At 37.0% G+C, this 17,162-nt stretch overlaps 1 protein-coding gene across 3 annotated transcripts; it reads left to right on the top strand.

Annotated features, from left to right (window-relative positions):
• The first annotated feature begins 482 nt into the window (after window positions 1-482).
• On the top strand, window positions 483-15,824 carry sppl2a (signal peptide peptidase like 2A). Of its 3 annotated transcripts, XM_082534768.1 has the most exons (17): window positions 484-736; window positions 2,108-2,218; window positions 2,303-2,485; window positions 3,825-3,914; window positions 4,003-4,136; window positions 4,440-4,603; window positions 4,720-4,816; window positions 5,415-5,516; window positions 5,702-5,783; window positions 6,037-6,111; window positions 7,374-7,430; window positions 8,896-8,943; window positions 9,958-10,057; window positions 10,565-10,645; window positions 12,467-12,627; window positions 14,617-14,650; window positions 15,348-15,824. In XM_082534768.1, the coding sequence occupies exons 1-17, from the start codon at window positions 683-685 to the stop codon at window positions 15,386-15,388; spliced, it is 1,614 nt and encodes a 537-aa protein (XP_082390894.1). In that variant the 5' UTR covers window positions 484-682; the 3' UTR covers window positions 15,389-15,824. The 3 variants fall into 3 exon arrangements, with proteins under 3 accessions (XP_082390895.1, XP_082390896.1, XP_082390894.1); XM_082534769.1 differs by lacking the exon at window positions 8,896-8,943 and having other exon boundaries at window positions 483-736; XM_082534770.1 differs by lacking the exon at window positions 14,617-14,650 and having other exon boundaries at window positions 483-736.
• The last annotated feature ends 1,338 nt before the right edge of the window (window positions 15,825-17,162 follow it).

Here is a 17,162-nt window from a genome sequence, read left to right as displayed (position 1 = left end):
TCAAATTTACAACCAAAAAAAAACCATTATTGTGAGCAAATTTTAAAATATGAAAAATGAAAAAAGCCAATTTGCCAGACAAATCTGGAAAAAAAATATGCTAATTTATGTAGAAGAATGCAAGATTACAAGAAAAAAATACCAATTTATGAGAAGAAACAGGACAAATTCATTAAAAAAATTTATAAGTAAAAAAAAAGCTGGGTACAAGGAAAGGGTAATTGCATATTAATAAGAAAACAAAAGCAAATTGATGAGAAACTATGTCACATTTATGAGAAAATATCTGGTAAAAATAGAAGAAGAAAGTTGTCTTTTCTTAACTTTGAAAGAATTAGAGCTCTGTTTTAAACACTGGCCATTATAATTTATCTGCCACTTATTATTTAAGTGAAAGAAACTTAACTTAAACGTCTCCAAAGTGACACGGTGCTAAAATCGTGGTTAGTACGAGGAGTGTGTGTGCGTGTGCCATATGTGTTGTTGTTCTGACGCTTTGGGGTGAAACAGAAACTCGCGGCTCAGCAGGTTTATGTCACAAGCCGATACAGGAAGTCCCCCGGCAACTACTAGCCAGCTAAACCACAGCCATGATGGAACAGCTTATGGGGTAGAAAGTGTCGTCGTGCCGTAAAGAAGTGATTTCATGTTGTCTGGATAGGTAAAAACGAGTGGTAACAAGATGGAAGGAACTGTCGCAGTCGTATTTTTGTCGCTCCTTTGTTTAGCGTCGGAGGTAAGTTGGTGAATGTTGATAACTAGCTGTTGACGGGCCTGATAGCCAAACTTACCGACGAAAAAAACGGTCAGCTGTGACTGTTAACGTTTTGAATAAATGTTGAGCATGTAGTCGGCAGACCGTGTTAGTCTCTATCTCAGGGATTGTGTTTTCTTGTAATACAACCGTTCAAACTGCGGTTAATTGTTAGCTCTCGTGTTCATTTCAGTTAGCCTCAGTGCGCTACGACACGGAAAACTGTTTTACTGCTCTGCTGTTAGGGTAAGGTTGTTTTAAAGAAAGCTGAAGTGAAGATAGATATAACTGTGCTGGCCGTTTTAATCTAATTTTACCGAAACCATGGAACTTGAAGACGGTGATTTCCGCGACGTCACCAACAAGGAAGTGTTTACGTTTGGGTGAGCAGATCACAGCGCGGGTGTTCATGTGGGACTCTATACTAAAGCTGACAAGTGGCATGAAACTTTGAGATATCTAACTTTGAGAGTACAAAATAAAGTTTACGGATTACTGTGACAGCGATAATAAAATAAAGTGATTAATAAGTGGCTGGGCTAAAATCCAAGTCCCCCCTCTTTAAAAAAAATGTATAAAACTTTTAAAGGAAAAAAAATCATGAGATCTATACCCCAATGTATGAGCTAAATTTATGAGAAAATAATGTAAAATATATGAGGAAAAAAACTTTCTGATAAATGTCAAATTTATGGGAAAAAGTGGCAGATTTACAAGAAAAGCTGGCAACTTTTCCTTCATTCATGTGTCCTATATAATATTAAAATATTTGTATATCCTAACATACATGGGCTGTTGGGCTGTTGTTGTTGAGATTTGATGGTGATAGTGTTGGAATGTATTTAAATTAACCTAGTTACTTTTAATTAATTATCCTATTTCATTAATAGGATGCTGTAGCATAAACTAACCCAATAAGCATTAGCAGATTTATAGTATCATCTAGTAGGTTGTAGATCTCAACACAGATGATGTAAGCATTGATGGGTTTTGTTTTTGTTTGTTCGGAAATGGAAAAGTGATGAACAAGATCCATTAGCTGGGGGAAAAAAATTGTTGTTCTTAACTCTCCAAATGCATCTGTGTGGGCAAATGCTTGAAGTACTCTTCATAAAAAATAGATTATTGCACTTATGAATAGTTCAGAGCATAATGTGATTTTGATACCATTTTATACCATATTTTGTATTTATTTGTATTTGTCCCTTGGCTCAGTGTGAATGATTTATGACAAGGTACTCAATGAGCCTTAAGTGTGTTGAACATGGATAACATTTTACTGTCAAAGCAGGGCTGGGTTCAGATATTTTCCATATGTAGTGTATCAAAGGGGTACTATTTCTTTCTCAATAGATAAATGGCCAGGAAGCGATCTCGCATATTTCAAATGGAGATACAGAGAGGGAGTTCTGCATTGTTCACAATCACTCTTGGACCCCACTGGCACAGTCACTGAATTCTGCAGTAAGTTTTTCTATTTTACAGCTCTTTTGGTTTTGACACCTTTCCAAACACTGTCTTACTGTAAGTGTTAATGGACTTTTTCAGATGGAGTACCAGTTGGTGAATATGACTTCCTCTCTGCTGTGTGACAGCTCAGGGATCAATGCATCTTCAGTAATGGGCAAGGCTCTGGTGGTGATGAGGGGCAACTGTGATTTCAGCCAGAAGGCCCTTATCGCTCAGGGACTTGGAGCGATGGCTTTGCTCATTGCCAGCAATAAAACGCTGGTAAGATGTTAGCTTGATTAAGCTGATTTGAGATCTTCCTTTAATTTTTTTTTTATGGTTAGTTATTATTTCCTCTTTGCTGCTTTTGGGTGATCAGAGAAGTGCGCTAGACAAAGGCGTGATTCAGGAAATGATACAGATGTGGTGTTTCTGTGGGGATTTCCATCTAAAAATGCTTTATTGCCTTGTGAAATAGTTTGGTGTCATTGTAATTCATTCATCTGTTAACTAGACAATTTGAAATTTTATTGATTAATTTTAAATTATGACATGAATCTGCTTTATGTCTTCACAAACAGATACCTCATATTAGAGTTGCTGTTACAAGGCCGACACCCAAGAGCATACATGTGTTGTTCACTTAAATTTAACTGAAGTCAAATTTTAATAACATTCATTTAATCAGGAGCTCCCAGTGAGATCTAATCCCTTTCACACGCAGGACCTGCCCAAGTTTGCACCCATACAAATTTAAAATATGTAAAAAATGCAGTGTAAAAACAAGAAGAAAAGCCCTGTCTCCTTTACTAAATACCTTATAATGCTTTCATATTTAACAATAGATCCATCCATCCATTCGCTTCCGCTTATCCTTTTCAGGGTCGCGAGGGGCACTGGAGCCTATCCCAGCTGTCATAGGGCGAGAGGCGGGGTATACCCTGGACAGGTCGCCAGTCTGTCGTAGGGCCAACACACAGGGACAGACAACCATTCGCACTCACATTCACTCGCACATTCCCACCTATGGGCAATTTGGATTAAACAGTTAACCTATCCCCACAAGCTGCATGTCTTTGAACTGTGGGAGGAAGCCGGAGTAGCCGGAGAGAACCCACGCAAACACGGGGAGAACATGCAAACTCCACACAGAAAGACCCCGGCCTGATGATGGAATTGAACTCAGGACCTTCTTGCTGTGCGGCAACAGTATATTTATGTTTAGATCTTCCTGCAAATGTCCAAGGTGACTAGTAACAGAAGAAGTAAACTGTAAGCTTACCCAGTGTTGCTTTATTGAAAAATATACGCCAGTGTTGCATCCTGTGATCGGTGATCACCAATCCACCAAATCATAAAGAGTGCATTGAGTCTCAAGACCACTAATACACATCTGCCCTGTACTTCTGTCCCTGCACGAACACTTTCACAACAAAAGCAAGCGGTAAAACTGATACTTCTACCACCTCACAAAAAATTAAATTCTATGCAGTTTAATTGATCTAGAGTCAATTTATTAAAAAAAGTCTCATCTCGAAGTGTTTTTTGTTTGTTTTATTGTTGCTCTATTATACTTGAAACATTCCCAAATCACTGATAATATTTATAAAAATGTCTTCAGACAATCCCATCAGCCAACGAGTCGGAGTACGCGAAGGTCAATATTTCTCTCGCTCTCATGAGGTACAAGGATTTCCTGGAAGCTTGGCAGGTCAGAGAACTTTTTCTTTTTAATAAATCCTTTAATATGTCTTGTTTGAATCTGATGACCATTTTTAACTCTTTACATGCGTCCTCAGGTCTTCGGGAATGAGATGCAGGTGAAGCTGTATGCTCCACCTTCCACAAAGATCGATCCAAGCATTGCAGTCATCCTGCTGATTTCCATTGGCACAGTTGTTTTGGGCGGCTACTGGAGCGGGGCGTGTGAGAGGTGAGATTTTTCAGTATTATACAGCTGTGAGCTGAAAACTCGTGTCTGTAATGATGTCTCATTAAAAATAAACCAAACATAGCAGAAAACACATTGATTTATATATTTTTTTCATATGCAGTCAAAATATCATTAACTGTGTAATGTCAATTGGTGATAATGATGTGAGCAAGTGACATTTAAATGTACTCTTGCTGAGATCATATGTATTGCATTGCTTCACATTTCATTCTGCCTGATGTTGTTTTGTTTCTTCTAATTCAAACACAGTTCAAAGAGGGGTTTTTTGTTTGTGTGTTTCAGGGAACGGTTGAATAGCGGTGCGTCTGGAGGAGGAGGAGGAGGAGGAGGAGAAAGCAAAGCAGACAGTGGAGAGCTTTCACTGTACTCTCCTCTCAAAGTGGTTATCTTTGTTGCCTTGATGTGCGGGATGCTCGTCCTCATGTACTTCTTCTACAAAGTTCTCGGTTAGGGTTTTGTTGTTGTTGTTTTTTTGTTTTTTTTTTATCAGTTCCTGGTTGTTTAACAGAGTAATTTTACCTCGAGTTTTGGTGATATGATCTATTTATTTATTTTTCTCCAGTTTACGTCATTATTGTTATCTTCTGCCTGGCATCTGCCTCTGCGCTCTATAGCTGTTTTGATGCAGTGATGGACAAAATCGGTTGCGGCACTTTAAGGTATGAGCCTCAGACTTTGGAACCACATTAAATATACACCACATCATTGTAGTTAAAACATTAAATAGATATCAGACCTTTAGAGAGAGTTTTTACTATTGACTAGTTCCTGGCGACTAATTTTGAGTGAGATATTATTTTGTTTGTATTGAAAAACCTGGGGAAATTACTGCGTTAAAGTGACGAAAAGATAAAAATTAACGTATAGCAAATTGGTTGAATGTACGGTAGGTCAGTAAAATGAGGAGCTTAGCCATGTAAAAGTTAAAAATGAATTGTGAATTTCTCCAGAAGTCACAGAGGGGGGATGCTGTCGTTGAGTGAGTGGTTCACACAAATGGTGAGGTAAAATAATCTAGGCAGAAGGGGGAAATTAAGTACTGCAAGATCCAAGTGATTCATGGATAGTAAAGGTCTGATTTTTGATGTGTTACTAACATTTAAAAAACTTTTTTTTTTCTGTTTTTATATTAAAAAGACCAGTGGTTTAAAGCTTGAAAAGCTTCAAACAAACATCAGCGTCTCGGTGAATGTGTGCAAGAATTTTACTTGTTTTGTTTTTGTTTCTACCTAAATGTGGCTCTGTGTCTTTTTCCAGGTTCTCTGTCCGGAATTGGAACTTTTCAGTGAGGTCTCTCTTGTTGGCTGCTGTGTGCATTAGCATTTCTGTGGTCTGGGGAGTGTACAGAAATGAAGACAGGTACACATTCACAGTCCTGTCAGTTTTCAGACATGGTTACACCACTGTGGTGGTGAATTTCTACAACACTGTAGGTTAAAATTACCCAGAAAATTGTAACAATGTTTATGAGACAGTTTATCCTGAAATAGCTACATTTAAAGTAATGAAAACCCTAAAGTCAAAGAGGTCTTTATGTCTTGCAGATGGATCTGGATTCTGCAGGACCTCCTTGGCATTGCTTTCTGCCTCAACTTCATGAAGACAATTTCACTGTCCAATTTCAAGGTATTTTTTTCTTGTACAATGAATACTTGCACTGTAGTTGTTCTATTTATACAAATATATATTTGTTCATATTTATCAATACTTCCTGTAAGAATGTCAGGCAGTGCTCCATTCCTAAGAATTTTTGTTTTTTTCCCGTCTTTGATATTTGATTAAAAATGTTATCACACTCACAAAGCTTCTAGCAGATTTCCTCACATGGAGTTTTGAGCCATGTAGTTGGTGATAATTTTTTCTTTCCAATTTCTCGAAGATCTGTGTGATTCTTCTGAGCCTCCTGCTTGTATATGATGTCTTCTTTGTTTTCATCACTCCTTTCTTCACTAAGGTATGTTTTATCTGTATCTTGTTGCTAAAGCAGTAATGTTGTTATTGATTTTTTTTAAAAATGAAGTTTTTGCTATTTCTCTGCATTTGCTGCTCTTATTGCCTCAAGGTCTGACACATTTGAGAATCCACTCATCAAATATTAGTTATACACTGAATTAGTTATTATTTTTTAATATGAAGTGAACCCTGCACACAAATTGATATGTACACCTTGGATGTTTTTGTCTATTAGCAAGTTTGTGCACAAACTACAAAAATATCACCCTAATTTAATAAAAATTAATGTAGATGTGTGGCATGGAAAAGGGAATAATACTTTCTTATAGTTGAACCTTTATTTAACCAGGAGCGTATAAGCTGAGAAAGCCAAAAGTAAGTTTACTAATAAAACAAACAAGAAATTCCACAAAATAAGTTTATACATATAAAAAAAGTCAGATGCAGAAACATCTAAAAACGTCAGAGCTAAAACATTTAAAACTTCAGAATAGAGTCGTCTCAGGCAAAGAAGTAGCCATAAGGTTTATATATAACATTGGCAGCCATAAGAACAATTAAAAATGACTTGAATTTATTTAGTTTGACTACCTCTGTGAAATTCTGTTGTGGATCTGATCTGAGGCAGAAGGAGCTGTGAATTTCAGCTGTACTGAATTGAGGCAAAGTCTAGTTGTACTAGTTAGATCACTGGATGCCATGCCTGGATATAGACAAGTGAATCTTTACGGTTCAGGAATGCTTGAGCACAGTAGTGTGAGTGGTCCACAGGCCTGAGCATAGATTTTCACTTTTTCGTCAATGACAAACTGATGCTCTGCAGGAGTGCTTTTCAACAGCAACAGTCTACGAAAGAGGGTGAGCGAAACAAACTGAAGTTTACTCCGGTTTATATGAGCACAAGCCATAAGGGGAGTGGGGATGTATAACAGTCGTGCTCAGGCGAGGCAACTATGTCTAGTGTGAGTACACTCTGTCTAAATTTTGGTTTAGATCTAGATCTTAACTCTGAAACTTCTGTCGGTGCTGTGCTTTTTAGAAATCGAATTTCCCAGAGGAACCCACCCGAGGGATTAATAAAGTTCTATCTAATCTAATCTAATCTAATCTAAGATCGCTTAGACAACATGAGATGAGGCATTAGCTTTTGCACTCTCTGAGGGCCTTTCTGAGGATATTTTGCTCTGGTGTTTTAGTATGATGTTATTTCATTTTCATTAAGTAATTTGATATGAATGCTTGGCATCTCCCCCTTTGCCACAGAATGGAGTAAGCATCATGGTGCAGGTTGCCCTGGGCCCAGATGCATCTGGAGAGAAGGTAAGCTTCCTGCATTGTTTCCCATCTTGAAGGGGAACTCCACCAAACTGTTTTTAGGGCTATTGTTAATTTGGAAAAAAAAAACCAATTTTTTTCTTCACAGCTGGCTTTATCCATATCCAAGTCTGACTGTACTGATGTGAATGCAAAATCTCTTTCACATTATGAGAGAATTTCTTCAAACGTGCGCCATAAAGACTAGAAGGTCACTTAGAATTTTATTTTTTTTATATTTCCCATCCATGGAGCCAGACTTGTCTTTTAAACTGGTCTTGAGCAAAAATTCTCCAGGGTTTCTAAAGGTCTGCCAAAGTTTTTCTTTGGCCATTGGCTGATTTTTCACTCGTTTTCAGGGGAATGTTTATTAGGTTACTTAACACTGACCGATGAATAATTCAAAGCTAAAAAAAAGATGAACCTCTGTGTCTACGCTTAACAGACAGCTTAGAAAAAAGGCTGTTGGAAATAAAGTTATTAGCTAAAAACCATATCTTAGCATGGTGTGCAGAGCGTCCTTAAAAAAATTAAGGAAGCTGAACAAGTAGAGAAGAAAAGAAGAAGTAACAGACTAAAAATATCTACCCTCATCAGATACAGTAACTGTCTAGAAGCAATTCTTAAGAAACAGGAGAAAATGAGACGAAGCTGAGGTATACCAAATTCACAAGTGCTGGACTGAAAATCAGTGGCAACAGGTCCCATTGGGTGTTAAATCCAAATGATCAAAATGTACAAAGGAGGTCAGGAGGGAGGGACAATAGTGAATGTCTGCAGCCATCTGTAAAAGGCAGCAGAGTTTCTGTCAGAGTTTGGGGCTGGAGCAGCTTCATATTTCAGCACGAGAATGATCCCAGCAAACACACTTCCAACACAGTAAAAGCACACCTGGATAGAAAAAACACACAGTGGAACACTATTAGTCATCGATTGGTGTCCCCAGAGCCCAGACCTCAAAATTATTGAGGTAATGTGGGATCATCTTAACAGAGAACAAAAGAAAAGGCAGCCAATACCCAAAGAAAAGCTTTTTGTCTTGTTCAAGAAGCCTAAGAGTCCTGGTTCAACCATCATGGAATCACTTCAACCATATTTTTTCATTTTCCTAGCAAAATATAAAAACATGAGGGCTAACTCAAGACTTTTCACACTATTGTATACATAAAAATTCACAGCCTAATTAAGGCAACATTTTATGTCTAATGGACAAACTAATCTGCATTGTAACTCTTCTTTTAATACTCAGATTCACTTGTATAAATTTGGGTTCAGGAAGTGGGGTTAAAAAAAAAAAATCACTCTTTACCAGAGTCACAAACGGAGCACTATAAGATGGGCTTGGTGGAACTCCCTTACACGTTTGTTATGGCTTCATTAACAACCCAGCTGACATGGACTGCTTGTTGTAGATGCCCTGAAGGGAACAATAGACTAACTGTGCACTGGGGTTGGGCGGGTTCTGTCTTAGACACAAGGTGTGGAGATCCCCGCTGAACCCCAGCCTCCCTCTGAGAAAGTAAGGCTTGACTTGTTACCCATCCACTACTTTTTCCTTTATTGTTTGGTTTTGTTTTTGTTGTAATGATAGCTGAGGTGGGTAGAGAGGTATGGTGGCAGTTGATTTTTAGTCTTTGAAAGAACAAATTTTACATTTTTATTGGGTAAATGTGTACATATGTTAAAATGTGTACATATATACATATGTTAAAATGATAAAAGGTTTATATACGTGTATCAATATGCATGTCTGTCATGCATGTCCAGAAGGTGGTTAAGAAGAAACTAATATGATTAAAAATATCTTTTTGGCACGAGAAAGATGTGTTTTTTTTTGTTTGTTTGCAGCAAGTAATGTTGTGAGCTAGTTATGTGCACACGCATGTTTTTGTTACAGGATATTAATAAAAAAGGTGCATGGTGATGGGTGCTTATAAGTTACCACATTTTCCAGTAATATTGCTTAAGAAAGATTAGAGCGGCAGTTTTACAGCTCATTAATTAATCAGGAATGCATTATTTTCATACTCCTTGAGACAAATTGTTTTGTATTCTTATTGATTTGTGTAAAAATTGCCTACACACATGGTGACTAGCTTTTTTTTTTTTTCCTTTGGTTTTCATTTTTTTATTTTACTAAATTCCTGAGTGGGTTTGCTTGTTCTCGATCTTATTGTGGAAAAAATAAAAGTGGGAGGTAAGATTTAAGAAGTTCAGTTCAGGTATTACAAAAACACAATACAGACAACAATAAATGATAGCAGTCCTTTTGTTTAGAGCTTCGTTCTTTATGTCTACGCAGACCGGATGGATTCTGAAATATGGAAATGAAAGATTTAGCTGGAAATGTCTGTGTATCAGAAAATATGCAAAGTAATCTACAGCAGTGTAGAAAAGTGTACCTGCTATAGGTTGGATTCAAGTAAAGCTAAGGGACGGCCGTCAGATTAGGTGGAACACAAAGACACTGAACAAGATTTCTGCTGTTGGCCTTTTTGTCATTTTTAGCATCTGTAATGCTTCATTTTCTCAGCTTCCTGTGGTGATGCGTGTCCCGCGTCTCTTAGCTTGGGCTCAGAACCTGTGTATGATGCAGTTCTCCATCCTGGGTTACGGCGACATCATTGTCCCAGGTAAGGATGTAGACGCTCTCACAGTTCACCTTTACACCACTGCTTATATGTGTGAGCATTTCTGTGTACAAACATTAGTTAGACATATGAAGCAATTCTTAACAATGTGTTAGATTTTGTTTTTAATACAAATAAAGGTTGTTTTAAAAAAAAAAATTTATATATATATATATATATATATATATATATATATATATATATATATATATATATATATATATCTTTGATTCAAAAACACAAAGAACAAAATAGGAAAACTAATTTAAAATTGCAACTTGATAGCAAAATGTTAGGGTGCTTACTCAATAAATGCAGAGTCCGTGGTTTGAGTTTAGCCAGACTCTTCTTTTGATTTCATACGTCTTCGGTTAGTCTCTTTACACCATTAACTGTAAATGGGGGGGGGGGAATGAATGAGTTACTAACCCATACATACAGGATTTCATACTGGATGATCTAAGTGTAATGATGAGTGGCTCTCACCCTGCATTGTTGTTGGACCCACAGGTCTTTTGGTTGCCTACTGCAGCAGGTTTGATGTTTGGATCAAGAGCAAGAGGAAAGTCTACTTCGTCAGTTGCTGCATAGGTATCACACATCTGTTATCATTTTGTTGGGTCTGTCATTAATTTTCATGGATTTAAAAAACAAACACACACACACACACAATGTCTTGTGTAAAGTCATTGAATTTTGTGAAAAGGGGGAAAATATTCAGATCGGGGTTTGATTTTTGCCAAACCCCGATCTGTTTGAGTGAATTGCTGGTTTAAACGTACACCATTTCTTTTCTTTTCTTCTTTTCTTATCATATTGCATATGATCAGTCATTTGTATTGACTGCCAGGACTGAACTCACGTTCTTCATATTGAACTTCATGCAATGTCACGCAAACGCTTATGAGCTCTTTTTAGTTTTATTACTCATAAAATGTGGTCTGATCTTCATCTGTGTCAACATGACTTAACTGATAACACGAGAACATTTGTACATTTCATGTCTTTATTACACAAACTGAGAAATCATTCACAGTGCAGGCTGGAAAAGGCAAGTGAACTCTTGACTTACGTGACTTGTAGAACCTCTTTCAGTCACAACGGTCTCCATTAGAAATTCTCAGAATTGCAAAATGTTTTTTTTTTCCTGGATTTTTAATGCTGTGTTGTACCAATGCAAACACACTACCTCATTCACTTGGTCTCTGTTATCTCTTTGTTATACATACATATAAGCGCACAAAGCAAAAAATAATATTGCATAGCAGTAATCTATAATATTTAATAGCATGATAATGGGACTGTGTGAATGCATATTTCCAACATTTAAGTGGTAATGTTTTTTCAATAATGTTTACAAAAAGCCCAGACTCACCCAATACCACTGCATCTTACTGACCTTGTTCTCAACAGAGTCAGTGACAACCTTGCTCAAATCCAAAGTCCTGTTGGTACACTCATCATGTTCTTCTCTCTCCTTCCTCTTTAAAATTGACATACCAAACATAATTTATTGTGTTGCTGCACTGACGAAGTATTTTATAAGAACACGTGCAAACAGACCGTGATGTTCCTTTCACCGTGTTCTGCAGCTTGGATGACATTTATGTGTTGGTGTGCAATGCCTTATACCTCCAAACAAGATATTTTTTTTTTTTTTTTTTTTAAGCTTAAAGTGGTTCAATAGTTGGCCACAGAGCATTGTCTAAAAGTGGACTTTTGCAATCTTCATCCCACAGTCTGAAGATATGATTTTAGGCGAATGATGATCCTAAATTGGTCGTGGTGTGAATTTGAGCATGAGCCCCACAGCAAACTGACTATCTGTCGGGTCTCCAGCCCTCCAGCCCCTGAACTGGATAAGTGGAATAGAAGGCCTTTAGAAATACTTTACAGGCTTTTCCAGCTCATTACATCTCTGTAATTTATCTTTTGAACATTGTTGACATTGAAGTATAATTCAAACCGAGTAATCTCTTGAGGATAACTTTATTTAAAAAAAATTAAAATTACAACCCTTACTTCAAATGTCATCTTCTTAATTGGAGCACATGAGTCAAAGACAAGTCGTTAGCACAACTTTTTCCAGCTTGAACTGTTGATAACTACCTAGTTTTACTATTGAATACATGAATATAGCTTTTATGCATCATTTTGTTTGTTACCATTTTTATGACCTGCAAGTTCAATTCTCTGTACTTTCAAAGGGTTCACTTGTATTTAGCTGCAGTTTTACTTTTTAGTCTTTGAGGTTTATTAGCTGATGTAGTAATAAAGTTTTATTTACAAGTGCACTGAATTAGCTTTTTACTGAGTCTCTTTTCACACTTGTCAACTGAAAGGCTGCCATATAAAGCCAGGTGTAAGCTTTAAGTTTACCATATCTCTTTCCTTCTTCATATTTCTTTTTAGCCTATTTCCTGGGAATGATACTGACATTCATCGTGATGTTGCTGTCAGGAATGGGACAGCCTGCTCTGCTTTACTTAGTGCCCTTCACTGTGATAACTTCTGCTGTGGTGGCAGGCTGCAGGGGGGAGATGAAGCAGTTCTGGGCTGGAACCACATACCAGGTGAGAGGAGGAGAGGGAGAATTGTATTGGTGTTTTTCTATTATTCCAAAAAACGTCATTCCTCTTGTAGCTGTCATATTTGACTGTCAATACCGGTTCATTAAAGAAAAAAAATCTGTCAACAGTTTGCTCTTTTTAAATCCAGAGGACGGAATAAGAAGTGTAGTCACAGACTACGTGATTATTAATAATTTACCTTACTAATATGGAAATCCTGACATGCTTTAGTTGTAGGCTGTCTTTGTTTACCATAATGAAATGACAATCCGTTAAAAAAGGAGGAAAAGGGAAAGATCACTTGTTAGTTTTCCTATGTGTTCCTGTGTTAGCTGGAGTTCTTGGAAGAAAACTTGACTGTTTGCTTGCTGGATTCTTGCAGAGCGAGTTTTTCTTGACTGGTAGCTGTTTTAAAACAAACAGAAAAATCTTGTTTGCTGTCAGCTGGAGTTCCATAGCATGCATCATTTCTAATATGCCTGTCAGCGGTTCATATACAAGTCAGCTGTGAAAAAAAACTGGTCTCACCTGACACAGCAGGCTGTTCAAAAAAAGTGCTTATATTATATTGAATTGCATGCTGGCCTCAAAGAATGCTGTTTATTCCAGGCTATTTTCCCTGTTGTCTAACTGTTTCCTGACCTTAAAAATATGTGACCCCCGTTGTGACTGAGAATGGTTTTAACTGGAACGGCTGCTGGCTTAAATGATGGTAAATGTGAAAACAATGATGATTATCTTTGCATGGATTTCTGTAAACTCTGACCTAATATACAATCCAAAAAACATGCATATTAGGTTAAACCTAAGTTGGGCATATTTGTAGATATGAGTGTAAATGTTTGTCTGTCCTTATGTTTTAGCCCTGTGATAGAACTCTCCAAGCTGTTCCCCGTCCCTCACCATGAACAGGCTCCAACCATTTGGTGACCCTGAATTGGAAAAGCAACTAGAAAATGGACATGATGTCTATAAATTCTGTTTTCCAGACATGACACGTGGAAATTTGCGGAATACTGTAGCAGTGTTATTCAGCTACCTCTCCTGTTAATCTCAGTGATATTAGACTAGATAAACATATCCAGCAGTTCTGATCCAACTTTAAGGTTCATTCTGACTAAAATCTGTAACAGCTGGAGATGGTGTACCAAGCAAAAAGTATTTACAATATACTGAGAAATACATAATAAACAGAGAATTAAAAAGAATGACAGTAGAATCAAAATTAATGAAATGTTGGAGAGCAAGAATAAATTAAGCCTGCTTTTGAAGGAACAGAAGAAATACACCAGTTAAACTGGAAAGGATAATGAAACCAAGTGTGTTTTTAGTTGAGATTTGAGTACTTAATGAGGTTGACTCCTTGGTCTTAAATGGATCGTTTTTACAGTGAAAACCAGTCTCCTTCTTTGAACTATTAAAAGCTGTTGATCAACTGACCCAAGCATATGGCATGGCGCATAAAATGATAACAAATCTGATAGATAAGCCGATTGTAGCTTATCTAAGCTGATTGTTGCTTATAAGATGATTGTTGCTTGTGATAGACGGGACCATGCAATCACTAAATATAGAAGCAACTCAGCAGGGTTCAAGGATGTTAGGAAATGGTTTTATCGTTTGTTTAATGTTTGAGCTTGTTAAATCAAAAGAATAAAACCAAGCATCTAAACTATACCTTTAGTTCTGAGATTGCCTTTATGATACAAAGACAGCCATCAGTCAAAACTATAACTTGAAATTTATTTCTCACACGAGAGAGGCTTATTATGTTTGAAAGGTTTAGGGAAATCCATGCAGCCAATATGAAAATATCTGTGGTTCTCACATTTGCCATCCAGACATTCAAAGTCATCACAAAACATTAAACTTGTAACACTCTGGCAAGGCTGGGTGAATGTGTGGGCGTGTGTGTGTACGTATGTCCATGAGAGTGAGACACGCACAAACTGTAAAAGAGAGACAATTCTGACCTGGCTTCATTTTCACCAGGTCTTGGACTCATCCAGGGAACCTTTGCTGCCAGGTGTGCTTCCCTCCAAACCCCAGACCTCTCCCCTGCAACGCTCCTGTCATTAATGTCACTTACTGCAGTGCCTTATTGTCTCTTATCAGCTTCTTTATCACCCTTTGTTTTGACATTTTAACTCCTGATTTCCAGGGTCAGTTTGATATTTAAAGACAAACTACATATTAACTCTTTTAAAATTCAAATACATTTTAGGACAGAAGTTTGAGTGTGAAATAATACACCATTTTAGCCATTAGGTGTCTCCAGTTGACTGAAAATAATCTTTGATGTGTCTAAAGTGACTCCCAGTGATATGATAAAGTGGACTTGTCTAAAAGCTGTGGCCCTGGAATGACATTAACTTATTTCCTTTTTTTTTTAAGTTTTTTGTTTGTTTGTTTTTGTCCTTTTTTGTTTCCTTTTCCACTCTCTGCTCATTCCAGCTTTTTTTCAATGGACAGGATTTAATAACTGCCTCATCCTTCATGCAGTTCCCAATGTGTTCATGTTGCCCTTTGCATGATTCTGCTTGCAGTTGACGTGGGAGAGCTGTGGCATGAATTTTTGAATGCATTATCTCTGTTGTTTGTTATTAGTAGAACAAATCATATATGCAGCTTGCATTATAAATTCATATGCTGCCTATGAGTCTGCCTTTCTTACTAAACTAAAAGATTAAAGTAAACATTAACATGTCTTTCCTTTTCTTTAGAGAAAAGAACTGACCGATCCGTAGACGGCGAAAGATGCTGACTTACAGTGTTGAATATGGACTCTCTTCTTTGTCTTTTTTAAAATCTCAATTTAATTTTACATTTGCAAAGCAAGGGAACACATGTTATTGATCAAATGATCCTTCAAGCAGTACATTTTGATTGATGTGAAAGGTAAATGAATGCTGTGTAGATGCAACTGAGATATTAAAGTGATTAAAAACACATGCTTAGCGCCTGAAAGTTCTGTCAGGTTCACTTTGAGAAAAACATAATGACAACTTTGCCTTGGTGATGATTGAGAATAAGAACGCACTTTATAATATTCAGCTTGGCAGTTGTTACATCATTGGGAATGGGTTTGGGCTTTAAATTACTTGTAGCTATTTTGATAACTAGGGTTTGTGTGTAACCTGTTTGTAAGATGTGATTTCTTTCGTTGCCTTATATTAAATAAAAAAACGAATTGTATTTCATGTTCTTGTCTGTAGCTTTCTGATTTTTAATTTGTGACTTTTAAGTGAACAAAGTCTTCCTATAGGTGAAGTGCACAACAACCCCAGTTCTGTGTGTGCGTTTGTGTGTGTTAAATTCTTTAACAAGAATTTTAGCATATTCTTGTTAAAATGTAAGTTGCTGTTGTGGGGGAAAAAACATAAGCCAGTATATATTTCACAGGTTTTTCCCACCTTTAATATGACCTATAACCTGTACATTTCACACAGTGCTTGGGTTGTTGTTCTGAAAGGTAAAATTGCTCTTCCACGTCAGATTTTTAGCAAACGCCAGATGATTAGAGACATGAATAAAACATAAAAAAAACCAAACATAAAATCCTAGTAGTGTTTTTTTGTTTTGTTTTGTTTTGTTTTTTTAACTGTAAAAACCACAGACGTGTTGAGTAAATTATTTCTATAACTTTAAATGCTAATATAAATTGTACATTTTGAAAACTTACATTTTGTAAACATATACAACTATCAACAAATGCAGCAAATACACCTGGTGTTTTTTTTGTTTTTTTTTTTATTTTATTTTGTACAACCATTTAAAAATATTACTATAATGAAAATGAGAGAACAATCAGGTGTCTTAATAAGATGCCCCACAAATTATTTGTGCCAGTAAAAAAAAAAAAAAATGTTTGTCTGCCACAAGACAGAGGAGAACACAGCAATAAACCTGCAGGCCTAACAACAGGAGGTGTATCACACCTCTTTTCCACCTGGAGACAGCATTTGCATTGCAATCTGCCTTTGTAAATGGACTGATTCTTATATAGCGCTTTTCTACTCTCCTGGAGTACTCAAAGTAAGTAAAACATTCCACATTCACCCAGTCACACATGCACTTTCTTCTAGACTTCTGCGTGCTTCCTAACTACATTCATACACATTCACACTCCGATGTTGCATCGGAGAGCAACTTGGGGTTAGTATCTTGCCCAAGGATACTTGACATACAGACTGGAGGAGCCAGGGATCGAACCACTAACCTTCCGATCAGTAGGTTAGTGGTTTGTCACAGTCATTAGTGCCCTCACTGACACACAAAACAAAACAACGACTACATAACAGACTAACTACACACTCCACACTAAACCTCACAAATCTCTCACATCTCAAAACTCGCTATCGATATCTCTCTGTCTCTCTCTTTCACTTGCTCGTTCTGTCTCTCTGCCATCACTCCTAAAACCTTCCCCTATTCCTAAACAACCAAATCCCACGCGTTGACTTTTTAAAAAAGAATTGGTCGACATGCTACATTTTTCCACCAGTAGGAAAGAGGTGGCTATTTTTTTTCTTTAGTGT

Source organism: Aulonocara stuartgranti (assembly GCF_965226115.1).
Source record: "Aulonocara stuartgranti genome assembly, chromosome: 1".
NCBI lineage: Eukaryota > Metazoa > Chordata > Actinopteri > Cichliformes > Cichlidae > Aulonocara > Aulonocara stuartgranti.
This window is presented reverse-complemented; position numbering and strand designations above follow the sequence as displayed.

Coding starts and splice junctions, on each gene's coding strand:
- sppl2a (XM_082534768.1), top strand. CDS start 683: ATGGAAGGAACTGTCGCAGTCGTATTTTTGTCGCTCCTTTGTTTAGCG. Junction 3,915..4,002: donor ATTTCCTGGAAGCTTGGCAG/GTCAGAGAACTT, acceptor ATGCGTCCTCAG/GTCTTCGGGAATGAGATGCA. Junction 6,112..7,373: donor TCACTCCTTTCTTCACTAAG/GTATGTTTTATC, acceptor CCTTTGCCACAG/AATGGAGTAAGCATCATGGT.